We start from the raw sequence: 26,775 nt of genomic DNA on the forward strand, positions 1-26,775 counted from the left end.
ATATTGCACGTGCCGAGAGTAAACACAAATTATAGAGGGAGGAACTTTATGGTTAGGGCAGCAAACAAATTCAATAACTCAACGGTGGACATTGACATGTTCGCTTGGAGTGTGGAGGCAGCAAGGAGAGCTCTGGTACAAAATTATTTTAACCAGGATGAATGAAGTGTATTGACTTCATTTTCATTGTCAACAAATTAAATTCTGTTTTTCTGTTTATTGTTATTGTTTTGTTTATCACTAAAATTTTTTGAAATGTCTAGGTACCTTCTTGTTATATATATTCATTCAAATTAAACTATTTGTGAAGATTTATAATTGGCCCATGTTGTTATGTATATATTCATCTATTTTTGTATTGTGCTGTGAATCTTCTTATGAATAAATAAATAAATAAATTTTAATGTCAAGTAGAGTTAATATGTCAAATGGAAGAGACACGGTGAATCTGGTGTGGGCGCGAGTGTAGTTTATTTTAAAGTAAATACTAAATATCCTTTTTTATTAGGTATAATAAAGTTATTCACTATTTTCTTTCCATTAATTATTTCCATGGTGATACTAGTGCAAGTGCGAGTCATCAATCTACTTGTACACTAGTGTTTAGTTAAGTGTATACATCAGTTGGATCATGTAATATTTAATAATGTAATATGTAATATAATATTTAATAAAAACTTTATTTCTCATTACAAAAAATGTATTTTTTTTACATAAGAAACGTATATACGAACGAGAGAAACACCGCCATCAGCCGTCCTAATTTTAGTCTACTACTTAGTATGTATTTTTAATACCCTATTAGTAAAGATAAAATGAAGGGACTCCAACAAGGAATGGTATTGTACATATTTATGAATTGTTTCGATGTCTAGAGTTGATTTGTAATTTCCTGTTTTTACAAATACATCAGAATTTAGATGTAGGCGTCCTTCCTCATTGGGATAAGTGCAAGAATTGTATGATTGCACATTTAGTTGTGTCAGTCTGTACAAAGATACTTAAGTGATTTACTTACTAGATACAAATAATTCAGATGAATTTAGTTAAATGAAATTAATTCTTAAATTCTTAAAACACTGAAAAAATTTCAGTCAATTGTTAAAGTCATGATTAATATACATTCATTAGAAAGTTTGCATTGAAGCTAAAATTTTCTAGTTAATTCGATTGCAATATTATTTGAGCGAATTCGTGTTCAGATGAAACTGAACTAAATGATGTAATTATTGTGTTGTAAGAACCTAAATTGCAGTTATCGTTAAAGTAAATTGATCTAAAGGATTTTATGTGATTAAATTTAAAAAAAACTATGCCATGTTATTGAACAAATATTAAGGCTTAATTTCAATATTATTATATATCTTAACTCTGTAAAGGAAAGGAGAGACTTGACCTTTGTATTTAAAGCGTATAATTAGTTCACGATAAAGTAATTACTATTCTGTAACCGGAATCAAAGTCGTCCTTTACTTTTGAAGGAAGTTATAAAAGTAAATAATTAACAGCGGATCTTGTGTGTATTACGCATCCGACTCTAGTGTCTATTAATTAAAAAACAAATAGATGATCCGGTGAACTTGGTATAACCTACGTTTTTTTGGCGCCAAAACCTGAGAGATTTATTTCTAAAATGATACAATACATCAAATATTACCCAAATCACAGCACAATAACTTATTGGAAAATTCATTTATTGTTTTTAGTATTTTTCTTTACTTACTATATTTTCCTACCGTTTAAGCCTTTCCTGAACATCCACAAACATTTTAAGATCTAAATTATCCAAATTAGTCCAGCCATTCTCGAGTTTTAGCGATACCAACGAACAGGAATTCATTTTATATATTGTATACACTTACTTAACTGTCAACCTTTCAACGTAGATGTTAGCATAATTTATCTAGTCTTAGAAGATTCTATAACAAGAACTTACTATATCTAATACAAAATATAAATAAAGCCATGAATGTAAAATATTTCATAAATTTAAATTTTAAGATATCTAAGACAAAGTCATCTACGGAAATAATATCGATTTTCCGACCTATTTATTGATCCCGAATTGAATAAATAGATAATAAATTTTTCGTTAAACATAAGAGAAATTAAATGCAAAAATGTATTAAACCATAACTAGTATTTCATCTGCTAAGTGATAGGAAATCATATTCGATTATACTTGCCAATTGGACGGTACTCAAATGATAAGTGCGCATTTCCCCAGTCCAATGACAATGATCTACATGTAACAATGCCTCACATAGAGTGTAAGCATAGATCATTATTATATTCATAGATTATAAGAGAAATCTTCTACCAAAGGTGACACTTCATGACGCGTTTTGAATACGCCTTCATGCATTTTGTACGTGCTTTGCCTCAATTCAATGATTACATTGTATTTCTCTCACAGATTGCAAAATTGTTTAGAAATTTTAACAACAATTTAAGTTTGCTTTAACCAGTTAAAGTTAAAGTAGAGCATGCGAATTAAGGATTATTGGTTTTAAAGTGAAAACCTGTAATGTCAAGTAAATGTTATTACTGATTCATAACTAGAATTAGTGCTGGCTTAGAATACGTTAGGCGTACATAACGAATGTCATAGATTCGGGGGAAATAGTATAGTTTAGGAGGCACATGATGACTTATTAGTGTTACAGGATTTCGCAGTAATTCTACTGAACCTATATATGTGTATTATTACTTTATATACATTACATATTACAGCAAAAGTTAAATAACTTTTGCCTTATTTACCTGTCTCTGTGTTTTATCCGGCAATATGACGGAAAGTTCGAAAGATCTATTTTTCTTATCACGGCTCCCCGAACGCATAAGCTTAGTGGAACGGGTAATGCTTTGGGCTTTTTCAGGCAACTTCATCGCCACTATAGACATACTTCGGGACAACCTTCGTCCCAATTTTCGCGTACGCAGAGACATGGATCCACTAAGACCACGCTTTCGGACCTCGGGGGCCTCCGCGCTCTCCTCAGTACCAGCCATCGCACTGTCACAAATTTCACGGTGTCATCAATCACACAAACTTGACACTTGAGAAAGTTCAGTGATTCACGAGATCCGTCTTTCACAATTGCACTTTTAAATTGTTAATCCGCATCGTAACTGTGCACCGATAATCGAGAGGGCACGCCGGATCATATGGTCACGAAGCCGGTTTTAGAATTATCCCAGATTTAACGGCTAATAAAAATCAATCGTTTTATGAAACATAACTGGACTACGTATAAATAACCGATTATGTTGCGTATGTTACGTTTAAATAGGGCGCGTTATCGTGTTGTGACCGCGACGCGCGCCAAACTTCGCGAAGAACGACTACACTGTATACCTACTGAATACTGACTAGAGGCAAAACGCGAGCTGAGCGCATCGTGTGCTGCCCACTCATTTAGTAGAAAATGCGCTACATTTTGCAAATACAATATTGTTTAGATTGAAAACGCTGCTTCGTATTTTAACAGACTTTAAATTTTCTTGTTTTTCAATGTAAGTATACCCTTGTCTGTGGACTCATCTGGTGATCGAATGTCAAATGTTTCGGATTCACAACAAATAGGTCGTCTAAAAAGGTTGCTGTATTCAGCTTTCTTTGTGTATAGGATTACTTTAATGGAATTTGTTGTCAATATGCTTTGCTTAATGCAACATGATAACCCAATGTTAATAAATAAATACTGCCTATATACAGCGGAATCTAATCACTAATATTGCTAATATTAGTAATAGGTATGGGTATTTTAATGCATACAATGTTTTTAAAACTTACTTAAAATAGATTACATATGTGTTGGTCCATTAAACTTACACTAAAAATTATAGCTTGCTCAACGAATACAGCGTTCAACACGGAGATTTGATTCCCGGCGATACAATATTTGTTTCTATAAATAGAAGTCATGTCTAGAGACAATTTCTTTATGACCATATGATCCACCGTGCACTTATTTAAAAATAATTAAACAAATACGTAGAAATTTATTCTTAAATTACATGTCATTTCCCTCCCTAGCAAATTATGTTTTGAATGGATTGATTTCATATTTTCAGCGCTCAAAGCGCTTGAGTTGTAACAAACAGCAAACGCCTTCACTGTAACCAAAACAAAATAAAATCCTATTATCGAATGTTACTGTATCAAATCTATGACACTTAACAAATGTTCGTTTGTCTTCACAATAAGCGCTCCCACGAGATTTTTGAAATTGATTCAGGATGTTCTCAATCCACTTAACGGGATGTTCTAAGGCTTTAATTATGTATTTGTCTATGAATATTATTATTATATATTCATAGACAAATACATAATTCCACCAAAATTTTCGGATAAAACAGTTCCAGTTTGTACTAAGAGATTTGATACCACAGTATTATATTATTTATTTACATAACAAAAAAAACAAATTGATTATTGCAAGCGGCGGCCTCATTATATTAGTTAGCATCAATCACTTAATTGGAAAGCATCAGGAGAAGAAGTAATTAAATAAAATTTTAATTGGTATTATTAGTAGGTTTTTATAATATTGTAAATATTGTATACATAGTTGGAAATAAATCGATTTAAATATTTAATACACAGGCACAATATAAATATGACATGACATATGGTTGCAGCCGCTTGCAAACATTTTATAAAAAAACATTGGTTATGTAAGAGTGATGGGGTGAGTGAGGGTTTATTGCCAGTTCTTCTAGTCTGTGCTTCGACCCTGATTTGAGAACTGGCAGTTAATGTTAATTTAGAACCGTTAATTTTATTTTACTAACAAATGAATACATTATATTTTATCTTTTTGGGTGTCAGCTTGCCATTGTAAAAATCATTGCTTGTCATTGTAAAAACGTCATAAAATGTAATTTTATATGGTTTTCTTGTGCAATGAAATTATATACATAAAATATTTTACTACACATTTTTTACTCCTTAGATTTTCAATACTAAGCTAAGGATTATCTAGTTGATAAACTAGGATTAGTGTTAGCTAGAATACTTCCAATTAAATAGCGATATTTGTTTTAATATAAATGTTGTTTGCCATAGTCGTTTTGATGATTTGCTATTATAAAAGAGTACCGAGAATTTTTTACGCCGGCTTTTTCTCTAGGCTTACATGATGAGTAGGGGTGTCTACTGATTCAATGAAGGAATGGAATAAGTGATACCTGTATCTTATATTCCATAATGAACATATTTTATATTATTTATTCATTAGCGATCCAGAATTAAAATCTGTCCATAGAGTTTTGTTGAAAAATGCCTGGAAGAAATCGCCCGAAAGCGATAAGGCCGCCAGTTGCCCTCCTTTTCATTAAATTATGTTTATTTATTTTTCTTTTATGTAATGACACGAAGTGTTAATAAATAAATAAAATAAAAATAAACTCTTTGTATACGTCCTTAGTCATTTTGAAGTCAATTAAAAGCATCTTCTCTCGAATCCCCCCGTTTTATTCAGCGTCTAACTAGTCTTTATTACAGTTTACATAATGCCTAGGTTATTTAACGTTGCTATTGTTTCCATAATATTCTTAACATATCATTTTCAAGGTAATCATGTACCAACATATCTTCTAACCTGTTATATAGTAAAATTGTGTACTAAGTACTAGATTATTCTAGCAATCTTGTCGTGGATTTTAGATTTTGGTTTGTTCAGGGCTCAAACGAATTTGGTATATGTAAAACATAATAATTAAAAAGAGTGGCGGTGAGTTTATTGCCAGTTTTTCTCTTCCGTTCTACGCCCTTGATTTGAAAACTGGCAGTAAATGTAAAATTAGAAGCATTTAATGTATATTTCTTTTTTTTGACGTTCATAAGTGTACATTATGTTATCTAAATGAATAAATGATTTTTGATTGTTTGATTGATTTGATAAAGGTTTTTATTCACTATATAGCTCTGAGTTGATATATGTTGGATTCCTTACTGTAAACACTACACCTTGCATTACACGTTGCACACATAGAAAGAAAAATCCATTGCATAGCTTTGGAACACAAAACCTCAGAACTGAACATCGCTAGCTGTTAGAAACAAAAAGTTCTTTTTATCTAGTTTTTTACTCAATGAAGCATAGACAAAAATATAACCACACCTTACCGAAAAAAAAACAGTAACGCTACATCATGTTAAGGTCTGAACCATAGATTTCTGTATCTATTTCATGATCTTTTGTCATTCTAATAGGTGATGAGGCTGCTTATGTTTAACACACGACTTTTTGGGTATAAAGGCAAGCCGGTTTCTTCAAAATGTTTTCCTTCACCGTTCAAACGAATGATATTTGCATATAGAAAGAAAGTCCAATCGTGCACAGAAGAGGATCAAACGTACTACCTCAAGGATGAGATCCGCACTCTGAAGCCAAAAATGTTCACCTATACCTTTAAACTAAATTATAATCTAGCCACCATTGATCAAACTTTGTCGATTATGTCACAAAACATAGACAATCTTTTTGCAAACATTGACAAATTGCGTGGTAATTTTGACAAGTTGTCTCGTCTCAACAGTGATATGTATAAATAATAGTTTTTTTATATTTTATTTTAGAATTGCTTTCCGATATAGTTAAAATGCAGTAAGTATTGTTGAGAAAACAGTTCAAGTACTAAACGAGGTTACAATGACGTCACTTACCTCGCAATTCACAACTTACAAGTTTCCATTTGAATGAATATTTTTCGTACTTTATTTTAATTCAATTCTAGCCTATCCTCATTGTTGAAATTAAAAAGAAATGTCTTTAATACACTAACAATGCTTTTCGTAGAGAGGGGTCATTCGCGTGCCAAAATGCGCCGGGAACAAAAATCATAAGTCAAAAGCCAAGAAAGAGCTTAAGAAATTAATTCTCATGGATAATTAGGTATTTAACCTTACAACAACTTTCTAACTGCGTGTCTAAATAAAAATGTAACCGCAGTAATTAAATTAGAGTTTACTTTCCTCTTATTAGTCAAAGCCAAACAACTTAAACGTATTGTCTATACAAAATGCGGTTTTGCGACATAAAACCGACCTTCGACTTTGCACATTGACTTGATTCTAGCAACTTTCAAACAATACATCTAACGAGAATAAGTAGGCGTTTACGTATGAAACAGTTATTATTTATAGTAAATATAATGTACCCAGAAAGACTTATCAACAGTGGTCAGCTGTTACTTTAAAAAAAATGTTTACTTAAAAAAAAGTAAAAAAAACCAAATGTATGTTATGCGAATCTCAACCCTGAGGTTTTTTAGTGTTGAGGAGATTTAAATCGATATGCTAATGCACGCATTTAACACTAGGATAAGGGAAGATAAAAGATTGAACTGAAAAAATTCGGCATGTGTAAGACCTAGAAATCCACAATACGTGTCTGGAACAAAAGCCTGGTCAGCCGTTTTTCTATGAATGAAAATGTTCGCGTATTGTAATGTAGGTGTCGTGTCGAGATTACTTGGCTAACTTAAACTGTTAAACATGACACTTCTTGATATGACCTGACCGTTTTACCTAATGCACTCGTCTGATGGTAAACACAACTTGATAGAAAGAGACAAAAGAGAATAAAATAATGCAATTATATATTTATTAACTTCGTCGTTGACAGAAATATAATACTGTTGAAATAATTAATTGAAAAGAAGAGTTGGCAGGCTTATCGAGCGATCTCTTCCAGGCAAATATGAGAAAAAAACATGAAAGAAAAGATAAGGCAAGCGCAAGACGTGCAAAATACATGAGACATATTGTTATCTAGACGATGGAAAAAAACAAAGCAATTAACACATATTATGTTAGCAGTGAACTATATTAAAAAAATAGACTGAGTTCTTTAAATTTTCGAATAAATTTCAACCACTTCCTGCTAAAACTATGAGAATTGATTGCAGTGATATCAAAAGACAGATAAAGGCCAGGATTGAATAGATAGTTTAGAAGTTGAAAGAATTACGGTGTAGGTACAAAAAAAAAATATATGTCTATACATGTATATAATATTTCAATATCCATTTTACCTTCGAATCAGCTTCCTGTATACATTTTAATCGAGGCGGTTTCAGATATTTTATTACTACAACGTACTCTTAGTAATGCAGTCTGAAATTTTATGTCGTCAAGAACAACTTGACCAACTCATTTCGTTTAATCATAAAACCTTTTACTTATTATGCATTTCTTTTATAATAAGACTAGCTGACTAGAAGCAAAACGACGTTTGCCATATATATCATTTATAATAAAAAATAGGGCTTGATCGTAGAGAGTTGGAAATTGGGGTTGTATGTATTTTTTAATGCTGTATCATAAAAAAAAAATTAGGTGACATGACAAATCCTTAACATTTAGGAAGATGAAAAATAGATCTTGGCCGATTCTCAGACATACCCAATATGCACACAAAATGTTATGATAATCAGTCAAGCCGTTTTGGAGGAGTTTAACTACAAACACCGCTTGTTTTATTATTTCTATAAATTATGTTACCTTCATTGCACCAAATTACATAGTTTTTAAATCATTGTCGAATCAATTTAATACTTTACACTTAGTTTAATATTTTATAAATATTTAAATTCTTTGCAGGGAGCCTCAATCAACTTGGAGGAGTGACAGTGACTGGAAAGCAAGATATTACAAGTTATACTCATCCCGCGGTCTAACTATGTTAGTTACGTCTCTAGATTATTAGCTGTGTATATTATTATTGCCACTATGCAATGTGTTGGCATATAGATATAGGAAATTTCATTTGATGAAGCCACAATATAGCGGGGCAGGCAACCAGTTTCATATCTTAAAAATTCAGTAAAAATCGTTAATTAATATAGCTTTTTATTGGTTGTGAATAATTTAGCATATACGTTGAATATTATACTTTTAAAATTTTAACTTGAAAAGTGCATCAAGTATGATACTTATCGATAAGTATTTTGATTTTTTAAAATAAGTTTCACTTAATTTAACCTCCATATTAGGGTATTGTTACAAATTTTACAGTGTCTACAAACCCGATAAAATTGTTTTAGAATTACCGTGACGTGGGTAAACCAAACTTCAGAGGCGATTATAAAAAATACAAAATTAAAATGTATTTACTTATTATTAAGGAATTACAATGTTTAAGATTTAAGAACCCTTTTAACTAAAAAATAAAGGTTCCCAGATCTTCCATACCAGCTCACACATAACGTAGTCTCCCTGCTTGTTGCCTCTTTAGAAACGTCCTACTAATTACGATCAAAACAAAATAAAACAAAACAAAAATATCTTTACTCATGTAGGTTAACAAGTACACTTATGAACGTCAAAAAAATTAACGTCAAAATCCTAAGCCTAAGTCCTAAGATCAAATTATAGTATTACTATAGTCTAAAACTATTTCTAAAGACCTTCTTTGGACCAGTGTCTCAATAGGGTCAGATGACATTTAAATCAGTACCTGTTTTATGCCAATTATTTAGTTCATGTAGCCGGACACCAAGGCCAATTGTCCACAAGTTGTCTCAACAAATAACCTTTAACATGACTCACGGTTGATTCATCTATATTAAGTCAAATGTTAAAGATGTACACAAATTTACAATTGGGATTTTGTTTCTGCGAAAACAATCGTTTACTAGAAACATTAGTTAGGAGTCATAAAATCTGTCGCAGCGTCACACGGGTGGGCAATTTTTAAATATTTTAAAAATAAATATGTATAGCATATCGTACTCAGAGATAATTTGATAATGTGACCATTTGTTCTTTGACTCAAAACGGGGCATTGGTCAAATAAAAAAAATAAATGAAAAAAAAAACACGTTTTTAAAGTTATTTATTTAGAGAAAGTTAGTTGGCTTAGAAGTTATGAATCACAAAATATAGGTTCTACTCTAAATGTTTAATTATATTTATAAGAAAAAAAACGGGCCAATTTTGCGTCCTGAACTGTGTTCATTCCGGTGATACCAGGACTCATAATTGGAATAAGGCTTAGGCCCGTTAAAAAGGGGGTTGTCTGGTCACGTATACCCTTTCTGTATTTGTTCCGGGGTCATTTCTAATAGTTGCGTATGTTTCCTTTACCTCACGAGTGTAAAATACATATAGACAAAAGTCCATTGGTGCACAATCAGGGATCAAACCTACGTCCACTGGCACTAGGCCCATTAAATTACGAAGTTATTAATAATATTTCAGTCAGAAAGAGGATCCACCGCGTCGCATATCATTCTTGAATAATGAGATATCTCCATATGCCTCTCTGCTTATGAAGTTACGAGCGAGCAACGAGGGGTCCATGACTTCAACACTACCAACCCCACCAAACTTCAGATCCCTAATGTCACAACAGAGTGAAAGTAACCGAAGTCAGTAAGTGTCCTTATATAATTTGAATTATGGATGTTCCGGACGTGCGATTTCACTACGATATTTGAATGATATGGTATCTATAGGAATTTGAAAAATTTCGGAAATATACGTTAATTATTAGCCTTACTTCATATATTAAATATTAATAAATCAGTTTTATATTTACCATAGATAACTTAAATAATGATTAACTAATGTTATGCCATAGACGTTTATACAATATTTGTTCATTAATCAGTTTATACAGAAATGAGTATGTTATTTTACCGACAAATATTTGCTTCGAAGCTTTTCAATTATTATCTATCACGAAGAAAGAGCCGTCCGAGTTGTGTCTCAGACTAATATTTACTTTAACTAGCACGAGTCTTATTGTCTAGCTATATCAAATAATTGTCTTAGACATTGAATCATCAAAAAATTTTATTTTTTTACATTCCTAGAAACTACACTTTTTCTTATTCGTCTACACATAGAATTATATCCTAAAAGTTAACAGTGATATATATTTTTTCCCCCATTTCTTGGTCTGCGCGGTTTGATCGTCAGCCATAAACACGTCTTTATAGTTCATTAATTTTGTTAAAAATCCTACATTATTGAATAAAACTACTGTGGACTGCAAATAGATAACGAACACAAAGCCATAGAATGTAAATTTTTATTATAGTCAATCTACAGCTAACGCTTTGACGGACTAAATTTAGTAAAACAAACATTTAAGTTTATAATAGACTTAGATTTTTGCGTTGGTTACATCTGTAAACTAAATACATACAATTATTTGCGACAGTAGTTGGTCATATGTTACGCCCCAGAATTATCGAAATCAAGAGGGTAGATTAGTAATATTACTACAAATGTTTGATAATGTTAGTATTGTTTTATAAACTTCGGTACTGTCTCCTTATGACCTAAAGTGACTAAAAAAACTCAGTATAAGTTATATGGTAGTTAGCTTTTTTATAGACTAGATGTTTATTCCTCAGATCAGCAAACTCCGGTTTAGACACAATGCTTCTAAACATGGTGCGATCTCAAAGCAAAGAAATACGAGACGAAGTTCAAGACATCACACCTGCTTTACCCAGTGAAAACCTTTTGCAAGAGTAAGACAAACATTTAAGTATAAGAAAGTGAATGTTCTAGCATTCAAGTCTTGCCAGGCGCAAGTGAATTGCTAACTTGCAACTCAAATTGCCATTTAGTTTTATGCTATTCAGTCCATCTTTTGTGTTATTATTACTTGCATGTTCATAAATATTGCATTTATTTGACGGTATAGCATACGATTTGATATAACATAGAGAGGAGATAAAATTACTTTTCAGTAAAAGGTTTTGACTAAATCAAATACTGAAAAGTACTTTTGACAAACATTGATATGCCTTCTGTCGTCGTCTACTTCTTTTAAAAACAGCTATTAAATACAATGTTAAAAACAAAACCAAACAGTGTCGTAAAATTTCGGTTCTATTTGTAGTTTGAAAAATATTTAGCTTTTGCTTTTAATTTCTATCTTTTTGGTATCAGACCGTTTAACGAGCCATGCATCCATGGGTTGAGCCTGCGCATGACCGATCGAAGTGTATCCCGATCACGTTTTTCTCGGATTTCCACACGTCGTGACATGGATATACCTTCTATACTGGCATTTAGCGCTTCTGATGAAACACCGGTAAGAAAATTGAGATACCTAATTATAAAAAAAAATAAAGCGCGATCTTACTGGTGAGAGCAGTTTCTGCTAGACGTAATTCAAAGTGTACATTTACGGCGTATTATTTATTGTTATGAAATCATCATTTAAAATGTCTGAGAAAAAGAGACAATACTTCTTTTTTTCTTAATACTTTAAAGTTATTTTATTTAAATCTAGGGAGATTAACGAAACCATTCATAAATCAGATCGCAATTACCATTGCTACGAGCGAGGTCAACGAAACGGAAAACAAACAAACAAAAATCATTTATTCATATAGGTAACATAATGTACACTTATGAACGTCAAAAAGATATAGAATGAAGATACAGATACATCTAAACGATGCACGGCTGTACTTGAATTCAACAGCTTTTATTTATTTCTAAAGTGTACCTAATGCACAGAAAACTCACAAACAAACCTATGTCTATACATCAGACACTGACTTATATAATATTGCTTTATGTTTAAATAGGCCCCTGTAGAAATACCGGCGTTCCAAAAGCCAGCTGCGCCGAAAAAAGAAGAGAGGCCAAAATGGTCCATCCGTCGCTCAGTGTGCCCTGTCTGTTCCCAAAAATGGCGAGACCGCAGCGCCCTTAAAAATATAAGAGCTTCAGGTATATATCCTGTAATCTTCTTAATTTATATAAATTACGCGTCACGTTGTTTGTCTGCTATGGACTCCTAAACAACTAAACCGATTTCAATCAAATTTGCACACCTTGATTGATGTGATAACCTTGAACTCCTCTTAAACGGTTGGACCGATTTTAATAAGTTTTTTGTATGTCGTGGAGCCCTGGATGGTTTAGATTCACAAATCAGCCCAGCTGATGGCGCTGCAATCTGTACTTTTATGCTTTGTTTAATATCCTAGTAACATTATATTATAGGACTCAATTTGACTGTTATACAGGTAATTTTCATGACAACGACCTTTTTTCCAAAGCCTCCGGCGACACACACAGCGAGGTTATTAATATTTTTCATGTTTGGATCAGAATTCTCTTCATGCGTATTTTATGCGTGTAGTGTTAGCAAGATAGTTTCATTATTACATAATCTCTTTATTCGTTTTAATGTTTACGAAGCTATCTAATCAAATATAATTTAAGTAAGCAACTATGTAGGTACTTTTGAAATCCTCAATATAAAGTGCAGATTTTCGTTTTAATGGAACACCTATTTTGCGCCTAGGCTCGTGTATTATATAATTGTAAATGGTTTTTCAGGACTAAAAAGAAATTTAACGAACGATCTACCATCAGTAATTGCTCCTGCGCGCCTAAGAACAGCTGCAACATTAGGATAGTACGTACTTTTTAAAACAATTCATTTGAAAGTTTTAAACAAATATGTAAATTTAATAAAACATTTTACAATGTGCATATATCATCCATTTTTGTTGTTTAATCATTTGGTTTTCGTTTTTTATAAAGATGAACGTATAAGTCTATCTTAGAGTCTACTACTCATTGTTTTTCAGCACACCTCGGCCTATACCACCAGCGGAAGACAAAGACATCGGCCTTATCTTAGGAAGTTTTAAGACCTCGGCTAATTCATGGCAGTTCACGAGGGCCAGAAAGTTTCGTATACCAAAACCTCGCCAACCGCCACCGGAATCCTTAGCTCCGATCAGTTCAACTGCCCCAACCGCTAAAAAGGACTTAGATTTACGCGTCGATCGCTTTCTTGCTACGCAATGTTAAGCTTATGAATCTTTGCTATTTGGTTTTATGTAAGATAATAATTAAAACCCATTTTTATTCTTACATGCAGATGTTTCCAGTTGAAATTTATAATAATTAGAGATCGTTTAATTAACTGAATAAAATATTGAATGCAATGATTTTGTTTTAATAATAAGAATAAGCAAACATATAAATTAGTAACATATAAAAATGTATCGAAAATATTTCGTTAATTTATGGCATAGTAAAATCAAAAACATAATTAACAGTTGAAAATGCTTCACAGTGCACAGTATTTCTCAAGGCGTGTACAAAATTTTTCAATTCTACTGCCTGATAAATCGGCGCTTTGAACTCTCCAGTCACCATTAAATTCACAATGTTATTCATCATGAGATCAATTTCCATGGGAGTAGCCCGAGAATTCCAATCAGCTAAGTGAAATACGTTAAAATTAACATCAGGTCGTAAACACGATTTAACCATAGGCAAATCGAAAGCACATCCATAGTAAACCATTGTTCCATTGCGTTCCAATAACTTTAACATGATATCTTCAAATCTTCCCCCCAAACAATTGAAGGCTAAAACGGGCCTCGTTAACGAAGTATTGAAAGTTGAGATAGTCTCTGCTTCATCAATAGTGTATACAGCAGTCGCTCCTAGACTCATTAAATTTTTCTTAACCGTATCATATCCACAATGATTTGCAACTATGTTGATAGTTTGCAAGCCCCATGCCTTACATAGCTGAATCACACTTTGACCACAGGGACTATTTGCAGCATTTTGAATAATTGTATCACCTGGTTTAAGACGACTAAAGTCTCTTATCATCCTATAGGCCATACATGGTGCTATAGTAAGCATACATGCCTCAGGAAGTTCTAGTTTAGGCGATACAACATGTACATCTCTCTCATTATAGATGCCATAGTAACGCCATGTTCCTAACATCCTTGAAGTAAGCACTACCCGCTCTCCAGGTTCTACAGTGCAAACATGACTTCCAATTTCTACAACATTACCAACTCCTTCATCACCAGGAACAGTTGGTAGCTTCGGTAATTTTCTATATCTTCCTGAAAATAAAATTTCATTAGCTATTCATGATTTTTGTTAAGGAAATTTATAAGTGGTTATAGCAAACAATGTCAATAAATTTTTGTTTAGGGATTAATTAAACTACTAATTTTATTTTAATATTTATTTTGTATAACAATAATATTAAGAATAGGTAGTAATTAATAATAAATTTTCAATAATAGATGCTCTTGCCTTAGATTTTTAAGTTTAAAAAAATATTGAATGTAATAGACACATACATATTTACAATAAACAATCCTATGTACAATAACAGGTTTCCTATAGCTTTTTTTCTTAATCTACCTACTCTGTAAAATCTAAGAGATATTTACAACCAGCAAATCCCTGCGGAGCAAGTGAATTTTTTAACACTTCTGGATAATCCTTAAATTTTATCAATTTATGTATAGGAGCTTTTAATTCTTTAGACAACATAAGTTTTATAATTTCTCCCAGCATCTGCTCTTGAGCTTCTGAGGGAGCTTTTTTATTCCATGCAGTCATCCAAAAGCCTCTACATGACATATCCTTAAATATAAATGCAGATGTAGGGACAATCACTGGTTCTCTAGACATACCACCATAGGTTACCATAGTGCCTCCATGATCCATATACCTAAATAATTGAGCTCCACTTTTTCCACCAACACAGTTTAATGCTAACAAAGGCTTCTTAATTTCCCCTTTAAAAATTTGTACACTACGTAGTTCTTCTTCTGTAAAAACATATGTTGCCCCTAAACTTGTTAAGTATGCTTTCAAATCATTTATTTCCGGCCTATTCCTGACTATATTTACAGTTTTCACCCCCCAGGCTTTACAAATTTGAATTACATTTTGTCCACATGCACTGTTACCTCCATTTTGGATCACAACATCATCTTTTTTCAGACACACAAAATCACACAGCATCCTAAATGCTGTGCATGGATTGACTGTTAATGTAGCAGCTTCTACATCTCCTAAGGCATCTGGTACCACTGTAAGTGATGATCTTGGGAACACTCCAACATCTCGCCAAGTCCCTTGTAGTGAAGTTGTCAAGATAACTTTGTTACCTTTGTTTAAACCTTTAACTTCTGAACCAACCTGTTCCACTAAGCCTACACCTTCATTTCCAGGAATTGATGGAAGACTTACTTTAACTGGATATTTTCCTGAAAAATTATACAACAATATACTGAAAAAACAATCAAGTAAATACAAAATACATGCACATGAAAAATCTTAGCTATACCTTAAGTTTTCTTCAAATGTTAAGAAGCAGTAAAGCAAAACATGCACCATTTTCTTTCTTTACATAATTCTGAAAAGCATTAGTCAGTTTTAAAATTACCTTGTATAGTATTTATATCAGCTGGATTCACTGGTGCAGCCAACATTCTGACCAATACGTCTTGCTTTCCAAGAGGCGGTACTTCGCATTCCCGATATTTTACAACATGTAAGGGATCCCCAAATTCATTGTAAACCAGCTGTCTGGACATTAGATTTCGATGCTGCTGATCCCATACACGAACATGGTAAGAAAATTGCTTTGGCTTGAGGATGTTTACGGTAGCTTTACATAAACTGGTCTTAAACTTCATTTTTCTGTTTGTATATTTGCTGTACAAGTTTCAAATAAATATTTATGATACTGTTCTACTTCTTCATATCAATCGATAAAGTTAATATGTATTTAAAATAATTAAGTGAGTTTTTTGAGTGATTAGTGTCCGATAGGTAACTTGTTGTGTTGATTAAACTAATTTTTGTAAAAGTGGGTTTTGTAATTTTTATTTTTCTCTTATTCAAAGTTGATAGAAATCAGGAAAAGTTTTGAAAATTGACAATAATAATAATATCTATTCTAGAATTTGGATGACATTGACAATCTGCTTGATGACTATTAACTATCAAACAACTTAAGTGCTTATTACACCATGCGATATTGAGACTGTGTTAGTAAGACTGTCTTAAAATCTAATTAGCAAGCTCGCTATTACACTGGACTGAATATCGCACGCTAACTCATTTTTACTCATTTGCAAAGCGTACGTAGTCGGCGACGGATGTCGCCATGTGACTTAAGAAACTACCTTAGAGTAGGAGTTGCCGAGTTAGAATGACTATTAAAATGTAATATTAGTAATTTATATTATTATATGTAATTTAATAGATACTCCATACATTCAATATGGCAATAAAAATGGCATGTCTCGGTACAAATCAAGAACAGAACCAGGCTGGCACACTTTAGTATGTTGTCATTAGAGAATCGCAGAAAATTTATTTAAATTTATTGACACATCGTTTGCAGCTAAGATATTCTATAATAAGATTGATTGTCCGAACCTTCTTTCTAAATTTAAGATTCATGTTTGTTTTTACCAATGTATCAGTGTGTCGAGCGTTGGCTAACTTTATCTATAAAAAATAAAAAACATTCCAAAGTACTTTTTTTTCTTGCGAACACGCCATGGTGCACGCGGCCACAGAAAACAAACATGTACAAACGTCTTTGCTCTGCGACTGCCGCGCGCTGACTGAATGATTTAGCGTGCTAAGTCTTATTACACTACACGATATTCAGCAAGTAAGCCAGTAAGCACCGCCGAACCCATTCGGTCGGTCTAATTAGACAGGCTAACTGGCTAACTCTTATTACACTAGGCTGAATCTTAGTAAGACTGTCTGAATATCGCGTGGTGTAATAAGCCTTTAAGTGCAAAGTGCAAACACTTGACGGAGACAGAAATACCTACCTTATTTGTATACATATTATGAATAAATTTTAATCAATAAATCGACAATATTAATACAAAAAAAATGTTCTTAAATTAACAAAAACCATTAATATTATCTCACCATTATAGCTTCAGTAAGACAATACCCATTTTTTACAATTAAAGTATTTTCGTGAAAAGTATCTATATTCTATACCTTAAGACAAATAAATTAGCTCGAAATGGATACAAATGAATATGAAACATTTGAATATCTTCAAACAAATAATGTAGAATCCATCCCAAAGAGGTTATTTGTAGTTCAAGATCATGGAACATATCTTTCTTGTGAGTACAAAACAGATTTTGCAAAAAATCACATAAATATAATATAACTATAATATATATAGCTATAACTCTTATCAATAATGCGCTTAAATCCAAAGTGACTACATACAAGTAAAAAGTCTGGAATATTGTAAGTCTTATAAAAGTGTAGTAATTGATTTATGATTCTGGAGATTGTGATAGAAGAATATTAAAATAATCCTTTATAAAATCTTAGTTTTTTTATATTATTTTCAGTTGATAGAAATGTTGATCTTAGCCAAGTTCAGAATGTGGAGCTATTGGAAGAAGTACAACCAGTTTATGATGTCTCTCCAGAGCAGTATTATATTGATGTTGAAGGTTCACAAGAAATTGTTGCAGTATCAGGTAAAAATGGTTGTCTAAAAATATTAGCATATTTGTAGTATTTTCAACTCTGATTTTATTAGAAGAAGTATAGTTAAATGAAGATAATATTTCTGTTTCAGAACAATTTGTACTTAGTAATGAACTTCATAATGAAGACAATATTTATGAAAATAATCTCATGCTCCATGAATCCGGTTCTTCAAATATTCAAGTATTATTTTCATATTTCCTTCAGTATGCCTAAAGAGATTTTAGTTTTGGAAAAATAATTCTTAGGAAATTATTAAGGGCTTTATTGAATATTAAAATAAGATAATCAATAAGATATGTATGACATATACACATAGGCAGGAACAATGCAAATATTTTAATTCTTTCAAGAAGGTTCAGGCTGTACATCTTAATTTTTTATTTAGCCTGTAACCATTTCAATTTTTATATATTTAATGTAATAATAATATTCACAGATACAAGAAACAGTTGATCAAATACCAGAAAATGTTGTTGAACAGTTTATAAAGAAAGAGCCTTCTAATGCAGAAATGAATATGGAAATAGATACCACACCCAGTAATTTCACAGAGGTATTTATATTTGTGTGCTTATTAAATTCTAAAGAACACAAATAAGGAGAAGGTGTGGTTATGACTTGATACTTTTATTTTCATTACATGAAATGGAACACAATATGTAATTGAAACCCAATTTAAGTAAATGTTATTTTGTCTTCTATATTATTATGTCTGTATCAGTTGTTTTTCTTGATTGTCTTGTAAAAACGTCATAAAACCTAATCACTTGAGTTGGTCATACCTCTAGCACTTATGGCATATAAACAATTGTATGGAGGCATATAAACACTTAAAAAACATATTGTATGGAGTAATTTAGAGGGTCTGAAAAGAAATAAAACCCTTTTTTATTTTTATTATTTATTATTATTATATCAAAAATTTATTTTACTATAGGTAATGCTATCTGATGAACAATATAAGTTTTTAGAACAAAGAGGTTGGACTTTAATAGAAAATAATGACAATATCTTCTTCATTGATGGATTGGGTCTGCATAACATTACTAATAATGATCGTAAGTATTTGTCAAGATATGCAATTGTATAAATATAAGAAAAATTAATAGTTTAATCCAGTAAATTTACTATACTATATTGACCTTGGGTATAGATTGCTAACATTATTTTTGTTCATTTTTAAATTATAAAAAAGCTTTCTGTGTCGAGCAAATGCCAGTTTTCACGTGATATTTTCATGTACTGTACGAGAAAGTATTAATAATTGCACTCATTAAAGAAAAATTTAAAAATATTATATTCTCATAGGTATTGTTTCATATACATATATAATAGATCTTTATTACAGAATTAATTCAAGATTTAAGACAAAAGATGAAAGATAATGAAGAAACAGAAAAAGACTCGAGGTAAAAGTTTCTTTATTCTTTTACTATATTAAAAATACTATTGGTTATTCTATGATTAAAATATTTAACTGACATATACTAATTTATCAATATAATAAACTCAATGTTTCAAATGTTTTATTATGTATAGTAGGTATTGATATACTTCTAGTCAGTTTACACCACAAAAAAAACTTCACAGGCTAAATAAATTTGTATTAATTGACGTTTATGTATGGATATATTTTAGCAATACCACAGAAACTATATTTGAAGAAACTTTTGAAAATAACGAAATAGAACCAAGTATTTCCTTTATAGAAGAAAAGAAGGAGCCGGATATTAAGAACTTAAATCCTAGTAAGTTTAGCTTGGAGTATTTTTTTCTTCTCTGATAAAATTTTCTCGTGTTTCGCTTTGATTTATTTTACAAACTACTGTGTAAAATAATGCAACATGTAGTATATATGTATGTGGAGCATTAATAACTTTGTTAGGTTATAGACCTGTACCACTTTCCTACAGATGTTTCGATATTTTTATGCCTTCCAAACCTAATGGTTTTGTCAAAGAAGTCTGAATCAACATCTATCGCAGTATCTACTATCACAACCAAATATTACTAACGTCTACTGTCTATACCAAATTCATAAAAAAATGCCACAGACGCAAAAACATAAATATTCGTTAAACTTTTGAAGTGAAACTTCTTTAGAATCGTTGTGATTTCAAACCGGATGCAACGAAAAAGCGACAGTAAAAAGAGACAGAAACATTAATTCATATGATTTAACGTGGGAGAAAATGAGATAGATAAACTTCTTTCGAATCGTCGTGATTTCAAACCGGATGCAGCGGTAAAGAGAGACAGAAACATCAATTCATCATATGATTTAACGTGGGAGAAAATGAGATAGGAGGCATTATACAGCCTCTATTTACTGCCGCTTTTTTTTGATCGAATTTCAAACTTTCGTTGTTTTAGTTTTTGTCAAATTAAAGATTTATATTAAACTTATAAATTAAAATGTATAATTAAAATATACTGTTTTTAAAGAACACACACATTTAGATAGTGGAAAATGATTAATTTATATTTGTTTTTGAAGGTTTCACTTCTACCATGTGTGAATTGCACAAATGTTTTTTTTTTATAGTAACAATTTTACCTAAGGCCGAAAAGGAAGCGAAAGAAGTCCCCGATTTGATGCCTTCGGAAAGAGAATTCCTCGAAACAACAGTTAACGAGCTCTCAGAAAAGTACGAAAACAGTGATCCCAGAATAAATAGCAATACAATCAAAATTAAAACGAAATTTTCATTGAAAGGTAAGAAATCGTAAATTTTTATTTATTATTTATCTTTAGTCTGTCTACAAACTTCAATAGAGTCAGTTCCAAGGTGGAAACTCCAACTAAAGATTTCTATGATAACGCACTCAATTGAAAATTCAAAAACAAAAATAAAAGATGTAATTAAATTACATATAATATATGTATATAAAAAATGTATGTATATGTATGATTTGATAACCCTTTTAAGTAAAAAAAAATATCGAAAAACATACCAAATTTAAAAATTCGACAACGCATCCGATTTTTATGTGCGGTATCACTAATAGATCTGCCCATTTGGCGCCTGTTCTATGAAAAATAGTCTTGTCACATTTGAATTTTCAGATATTCCTTCAGAAATAGTTTTGGGAAAGACTGTAAATGGTAAAAGACTTATAGCAAGAGTAACGAAGAGGGAACGATGCGACGCTTCTAAAATGACGGATAGCGTTGACAGGAAGAGGCATAAAACGCGTAAGTAATAAAAACAAAGTGCATTCGTGAATGAACTATCCGTTTCAATTGTTTTTCGAACCATTCGATTAGCGCCAAACAAAAGAACGTAGATTATTAACTATACATTCCAAATTCGATTAATTTTAGACATTTTGTTTTTTTTTTTTAAGTGTAGTATGTGAATTTGACAGAATTTGCGAACTAAGTCATAGTTCATGAACTTTAAGGCCAACGTAAGGTAAAATTCAGATTCGAAATTTAGTCGTATGATTCCCATATGCCAATCTGGATCTAAGCGCTAATTTGTCGAAAAACGTTTTATCGAATTTTGCGAATCTGTGCTCGGATAAACGAATGTCGGTTGTTCAAATTTTAGATTTTGTATTGTCTTTGGTTATAAGTTTATATTTTAAAAGGAATAATACACTCATTCCTAGTACGCCCTTGACTTTTGAACTGGTGGTAAATGTAAATTTAGAATTAATTTGAATTACCCATATGAATATGTATTTTGACTTTAGTATTAACTAAAAAAAATACCCTCATCAGCTCAAACAAATGCGTTCGACCAAAAAATCGAGAAACTACTGCAACAAGCTATCTGTGGTGAAATGCCTCCGGTAACTGACAAGGATGTGATCGACAACGCGGACCGCCTCATAATACAATTATTACGAGTACCCGCATTTAAACCAGCTGTAATTGAAAAACGGCTTATAATTACTAAGGTAATAGAATCCATTGTGGTCAAAAACCTAGTGGTAATATAAAGCGCAATTCGCTTGATTGTGATTGGTGACACAGAGTGATTGCATGTAACCAATAAAAAAATGGTTCATCAATATTTATGTTTTTAATAACAATTTTAAAATTGGTCATTTCTATATTAAAAGTTCATTAACGCGCGTTGCGAAAGGGGGACGGAAAAAATTAAGACGAACAGTTATAACAACGAAGATAGCGACATATCTATGAAGGAACGGAACTTTTTCGTAAAAAATGTACATAGGTGTCAAATGATGTCTCTATCTTCAGATTTGTTGTCAAAATTAAAACGAAATAATAATTTTAGGCACTCTTATTACTAAAATTGAGCCTATCGGTTAAGTTTATATTACATTATATATTATTAGGTTATATAAAAAAGATAATATGCAATTGTCTTACAATTCCATTTATTTTTTCAATAAGCCATATGTACTTAGATAAAAATTGTTTGTCCCTTTGGTATATTTTCAGATTTATTATAAATAAATATATTTATTAATTAACCTAGACTTTCTACTTTTATAGGATAAGTAGAAAGTCTAGGTTAATTTTTTGATTGTCTATTATTTTCTTAAATAATACTTCAAGCGAAGCATCGTTGCGTTGTACGAATAAAAATATATACTTTTATTATTTTCATATTACATATATCAAAATCTATATACACGATAATTTAGCACTGCTCCGACCTCAAATTCTAGAACGGTTCTCTTTCTGTGCACGCTTTAGTAACTATTTCTTTACATTTTCACCATACTGCAGATTTCGATAAGGGAAGACGAGGAACAAAATCCAAAAGCGGAAAGTGGTCCATTGTTGATTACAGGACGAGTCGTTAACAAAGGAGACGATCAGTGGAGTTTCCAATACATACCGGATATGCTTCAGAGGTTAAAAGAAAATGGCGCATGCGATGATGGTATGTACTAAACAACGCAAAAGGGAACGAATTTTAGCCTACAAACAAATTTCTTTGTCTATACCTACAACTAGTCATGGTATGATATTATTATCTATGGAAATCACTACATAGTATAAAACAAAGTCGCTTTCTCTGTCCCTATGTCCCTTTGTATGCTTAAATCTTTGAAACTACGCAATGGATTTTGATGCGGTTTTTTTAATAGATAGAGTGATTCAAGAGGAAGGTTTATATGTATAATAACATCCATTAAATAGTGGAGAAGTACTGTTATTTTTGAGGTTTCTAATGTGATGTCGTAAATAATTACATTTTTTTCGCTTACATTGCAAACGCAGGCTGAACCCTACGAGTTTTATCAAAATAATGTACTAAGTATTGTACACATTGAAAAGGTCTACAGAAAATTCCGTGATGGTATATGTCGCGTATATTATCGGAGCTTTCCAGCGACGGAAATAACAATACATAATAAAAACCTGCTTTTCATCAGCATTGCACCCGTGCGAAGCTGGGGCGGGTCACTAGTTATTATTATAATGTGGGACAGATGTAAGGCCTATTCTATGGGTCCTGGGTCGACCGGATGCTTTGAATAATAGGATATAATTTTCACTCTATATTCACATATGTACATAAATAATGGTAAATGGAATTTTATGATATGCTTATAATACTGAAGTGTGTGCCTGCGTCTGGCATTTCTAAGAACGCCCGAGTAAACAAAATGGTCGTTCTACCCTCGGCTCGTATACGACTTTGTAAAGAGTTTAATTAAACATTTTATGTTTAAATATGAAAATACCCTCAAGAATAATGATAATTAAAACGGTGTAAGGGTTTTTGAAATAGGTTACGTAGTTTTTAAATTTAATCCGTACTGCCGTAGAAAAATAGAAATCTTTTCATCAGTGTACATCCGCCAACATGTTTCCAGGATTTAAGGATCTTGTAAAAAACAGAGGCAATAGCGATGTTGATGTCAATCTCCTGCAAATACACATACAGGAAGTAATTGGTTCCGATGGATGTGCGAGGTGTTCCATTACATTGCATCGGAGAGGTATTTTTAATTTTATTTATCTAATACATATATAAAACAGTCGTAGTCGAGACAACGTTAGCGATCTTCTTTAGGGTACCGTAAGTAATTCGCTGCCGTATCGATTGTAAATATTTATTTAATCGTAGTATATTAAATAGTTTACTTTAGTATATATTTATGATGTTGGCTGAATATAATTATTTTCAATTATGTCTCGTCGCCTCAGATTTATTACCAAAATTTTAATTGTTTAAAAATTAGTGTAAATAATTGCGGCCTCCCAAGGAAGGTGGCTTAGCTAAAATAAATAAATACAGGCCTGGATAGTGGCTTCTGACACTTGAAAATTATAATAGACTTATTTAAAAACATATTTACTTATTCTATTTTAGTATATATAATGTATCCATATTGTTTTAGTAATAGTAGTAAAAGGCAAAAAAGTGACGGATTCTCGAAGGACCAAAACGCGTGGCTACGCGTGCGATACCTGCGCAGTTGTTTTCAACACTCAAAACAAGCTGTTACAACATCAGGAGGTACTTTTTAAATAAACTTAACGAATATACACGCAAATGTATTATATGAATATACCTTTTCAACTATTATTGCGCAACACAGTCATGTTACAACTTTACGCCGGCTAATAAATAAATAAAAAAAAAACTTTACGCACTTCTAGCAGTGTGTCTATGGGAGGTATTACTTAACATCACGTGAACCTCATACACTTATGCACTCCGGTCTATAAAATAAAAATGTTTAAAGCCTAATTTAAAAGTCAACGTGTCATTACTTTTTTTTTCTTTAACAGCGGCAAACGTAATTTCTGAAATATATTTGCAATGCATTTGTGTATATCATGTGCATATGCAAAAAAATATTTTTTGATTATTTTTAATGAATGAGCATACATCTTATGTATTAAGTAAGTAAGACAAATGGACATATATATCTATGTTTTTTATTTAGTTACACAATGTGGCTGATAACCTAAAGACTAACACAGTAAGGACAGATGCGATGTATACTACGTCAACTTTGGGATCAAAAAGAAATTTTCAATGTAATCAATGTGAGGTATGTATCTCAAACCCGGCAACGCAAGAAATTTTATTTGAAAAAAAAGAAACTTTTATTATTAATGTGTCTTAATAACAATTATGTTAATTAAAGTAGGATTTTTTTTTTTAAATTAAAAAAAAATAAACTTAAAAATTTGTTAAATGAAATTATCATATAATTGATTATTCATACTCCAATGCATATTATCTCAAAAATACTTTTACTGAACCGATGGAACTTGAATCCTAAGATGGAAAGTATAATATGTAGATTTAAATCAAATAGTCCTGAAATATAAATAAATCTTAATATATGTAAATTACGTGTCACGTTGTTTGTCCGCTATGGACTACTAAACTACCGAACCGAAATTTGCAGTTAGATCTAACTTAAAAGATATAGGATAGCTTTAATCTCAATTTATACCCGCAATATTATTTTATAGCAAATATTTGTTTATTATTTGATACAATTCTAACAAACGGCGCTGTGTTTAAAGTACCAACGTTTCACATAAGTTCTCCTACCGTTTCCCTTGAATACTTAAATCCAACCACAGCAACGCTTGGCCAAGTCTGCTAGTAAAATTATAATAAACTAGCAGACTCGGCCAAGCGTTGCTGTAGCTAATGTTTTGTTATATTACCTAGTAGTAAACAATTCAAACGGTAGGATAACTTTTGTGAAAGGTTGGTACTTTAAAGTAAGCGTAGTAAGCGCCATCTGTTAGAATTGTATCAAATAATAAATAAATATTATCTGAATGAATACCCGCAATATTATTAATAAAAGAATATTGCGGGTATTAATTCACTTGTAAGCTACCCTATCTTTTAACTTAGATCAAACTGCACATGGTGTGCAAATTTTATTTATATCGGTTCACAGAACCATAGTAGTTTAGGAGTCAATCGCGGACAAACATTGTGACAGGAGATTTATTAAGATGATGCTTCAGATCATGCTAAAAAAAAATTTGGAAGAGAGAAATAGAGCTTCTATATTTATACAAGGATTTTTTTTTCAGTTCGAAACATCCAAGCAAAGTATAATTCATAGACATATAAAATCTCATTTTAGCATTCTCATAAAGGGAACCGAAAAGCCAAATGATGTTTTGGATGAGAAATTGAATTGTAAATTGTGTTCAGACAGTTTTACAGATGCAAAATCCCTTTCAAAACATATTGTCTCTTCCCATATTAAAGTGGTTGAAACATGATTTTAGTTTTATTAGTCTTCCACTTTACTAGAGTAATAATAAGTAACATTAGTTAAAAAGTTTATGTATAAATAAAAAATGCACAGAGTGGTTATCTGACAACTTTTTTTATTGAATTTGTTGGATTATTGCATACTAAGCCTACTTGCCTGCCTACTCTGGAATTATTTGAAAAAAAGTGTATATGTACTAAATAATCATCCGTGATAGGCGTGGGTTTACAGGATCATTAATATTAGAAAAAATATCCAGTCCCATCAAAACT

At 31.6% G+C, this 26,775-nt stretch overlaps 4 protein-coding genes across 7 annotated transcripts in view; 2 read left to right on the plus strand and 2 right to left on the minus strand.

Moving 5' to 3' along the window:
- LOC110998110 overlaps window positions 1-3,356 on the minus strand; it is a 124,208-nt gene extending 120,852 nt beyond the window's left edge. For all 3 annotated transcript variants that reach the window (XM_045632837.1, XM_045632836.1, XM_022266570.2), the window contains exon 1: window positions 2,764-3,356. In XM_045632837.1, the coding sequence (XP_045488793.1) occupies window positions 2,764-3,012 (249 nt within the window). In that variant the 5' untranslated portion in view covers window positions 3,013-3,356. The remainder of the gene's footprint in view (window positions 1-2,763) is intronic.
- Window positions 3,357-10,216: 6,860 nt separating this feature from the next.
- LOC110998134 lies at window positions 10,217-13,849 on the plus strand. Its single transcript, XM_022266601.2, has 6 exons — window positions 10,217-10,384; window positions 11,374-11,493; window positions 11,918-12,062; window positions 12,565-12,709; window positions 13,325-13,403; window positions 13,579-13,849. Exons 1-6 carry the CDS (start codon window positions 10,281-10,283, stop codon window positions 13,802-13,804), a joined length of 819 nt encoding a protein of 272 aa, XP_022122293.2. The 5' UTR covers window positions 10,217-10,280; the 3' UTR covers window positions 13,805-13,849.
- Window positions 13,850-15,025: 1,176 nt separating this feature from the next.
- Window positions 15,026-16,671, minus strand: LOC110998121 (enoyl-[acyl-carrier-protein] reductase, mitochondrial). The gene is made up of 2 exons (XM_022266583.2): window positions 16,209-16,671; window positions 15,026-16,029 (listed from the first exon to the last, which is right to left on the minus strand). The coding sequence occupies exons 1-2, from the start codon at window positions 16,459-16,461 to the stop codon at window positions 15,176-15,178; spliced, it is 1,107 nt and encodes a 368-aa protein (XP_022122275.2). The 5' UTR covers window positions 16,462-16,671; the 3' UTR covers window positions 15,026-15,175.
- Window positions 16,672-17,582: 911 nt separating this feature from the next.
- LOC110998122 lies at window positions 17,583-26,638 on the plus strand. 2 transcript variants are annotated; one of them, XM_022266584.2, is made up of 15 exons: window positions 17,583-17,928; window positions 18,166-18,297; window positions 18,399-18,490; window positions 18,747-18,863; window positions 19,248-19,368; window positions 19,659-19,719; window positions 19,949-20,058; window positions 20,856-21,026; window positions 21,378-21,506; window positions 22,038-22,216; window positions 23,019-23,175; window positions 24,116-24,241; window positions 24,644-24,762; window positions 25,196-25,303; window positions 26,316-26,638. In XM_022266584.2, the coding sequence occupies exons 1-15, from the start codon at window positions 17,823-17,825 to the stop codon at window positions 26,508-26,510; spliced, it is 1,923 nt and encodes a 640-aa protein (XP_022122276.2). In that variant the 5' UTR covers window positions 17,583-17,822; the 3' UTR covers window positions 26,511-26,638. The 2 variants fall into 2 exon arrangements, with proteins under 2 accessions (XP_022122276.2, XP_022122277.2); XM_022266585.2 differs by lacking the exon at window positions 18,399-18,490.
- The last annotated feature ends 137 nt before the right edge of the window (window positions 26,639-26,775 follow it).

Source organism: Pieris rapae, chromosome 21, assembly GCF_905147795.1.
Source record: "Pieris rapae chromosome 21, ilPieRapa1.1, whole genome shotgun sequence".
Classification (NCBI taxonomy): domain Eukaryota; kingdom Metazoa; phylum Arthropoda; class Insecta; order Lepidoptera; family Pieridae; genus Pieris; species Pieris rapae.

What these genes read in the sequence shown, in the direction of transcription:
- LOC110998134 (XM_022266601.2), top strand. Translation starts at nt 10,281, where the DNA reads ATGAAGTTACGAGCGAGCAACGAGGGGTCCATGACTTCAACACTACCA. An exon ending in AGTGAAAACCTTTTGCAAGA is followed by an intron (nt 11,494 to 11,917) that starts GTAAGACAAACA and finishes TTTTGGTATCAG; the next exon opens with ACCGTTTAACGAGCCATGCA. An exon ending in GCGCTTCTGATGAAACACCG is followed by an intron (nt 12,063 to 12,564) that starts GTAAGAAAATTG and finishes ATGTTTAAATAG; the next exon opens with GCCCCTGTAGAAATACCGGC.
- LOC110998121 (XM_022266583.2), bottom strand. Translation starts at nt 16,461, where the DNA reads ATGAAGTTTAAGACCAGTTTATGTAAAGCTACCGTAAACATCCTCAAG. An exon ending in TGATATAAATACTATACAAG is followed by an intron (nt 16,030 to 16,208) that starts GTAATTTTAAAA and finishes ATAATTTTTCAG; the next exon opens with GAAAATATCCAGTTAAAGTA.
- LOC110998122 (XM_022266584.2), top strand. Translation starts at nt 17,823, where the DNA reads ATGGATACAAATGAATATGAAACATTTGAATATCTTCAAACAAATAAT. An exon ending in GAAACAGAAAAAGACTCGAG is followed by an intron (nt 19,720 to 19,948) that starts GTAAAAGTTTCT and finishes GATATATTTTAG; the next exon opens with CAATACCACAGAAACTATAT. An exon ending in TATTAAGAACTTAAATCCTA is followed by an intron (nt 20,059 to 20,855) that starts GTAAGTTTAGCT and finishes TTTTTTTTATAG; the next exon opens with TAACAATTTTACCTAAGGCC.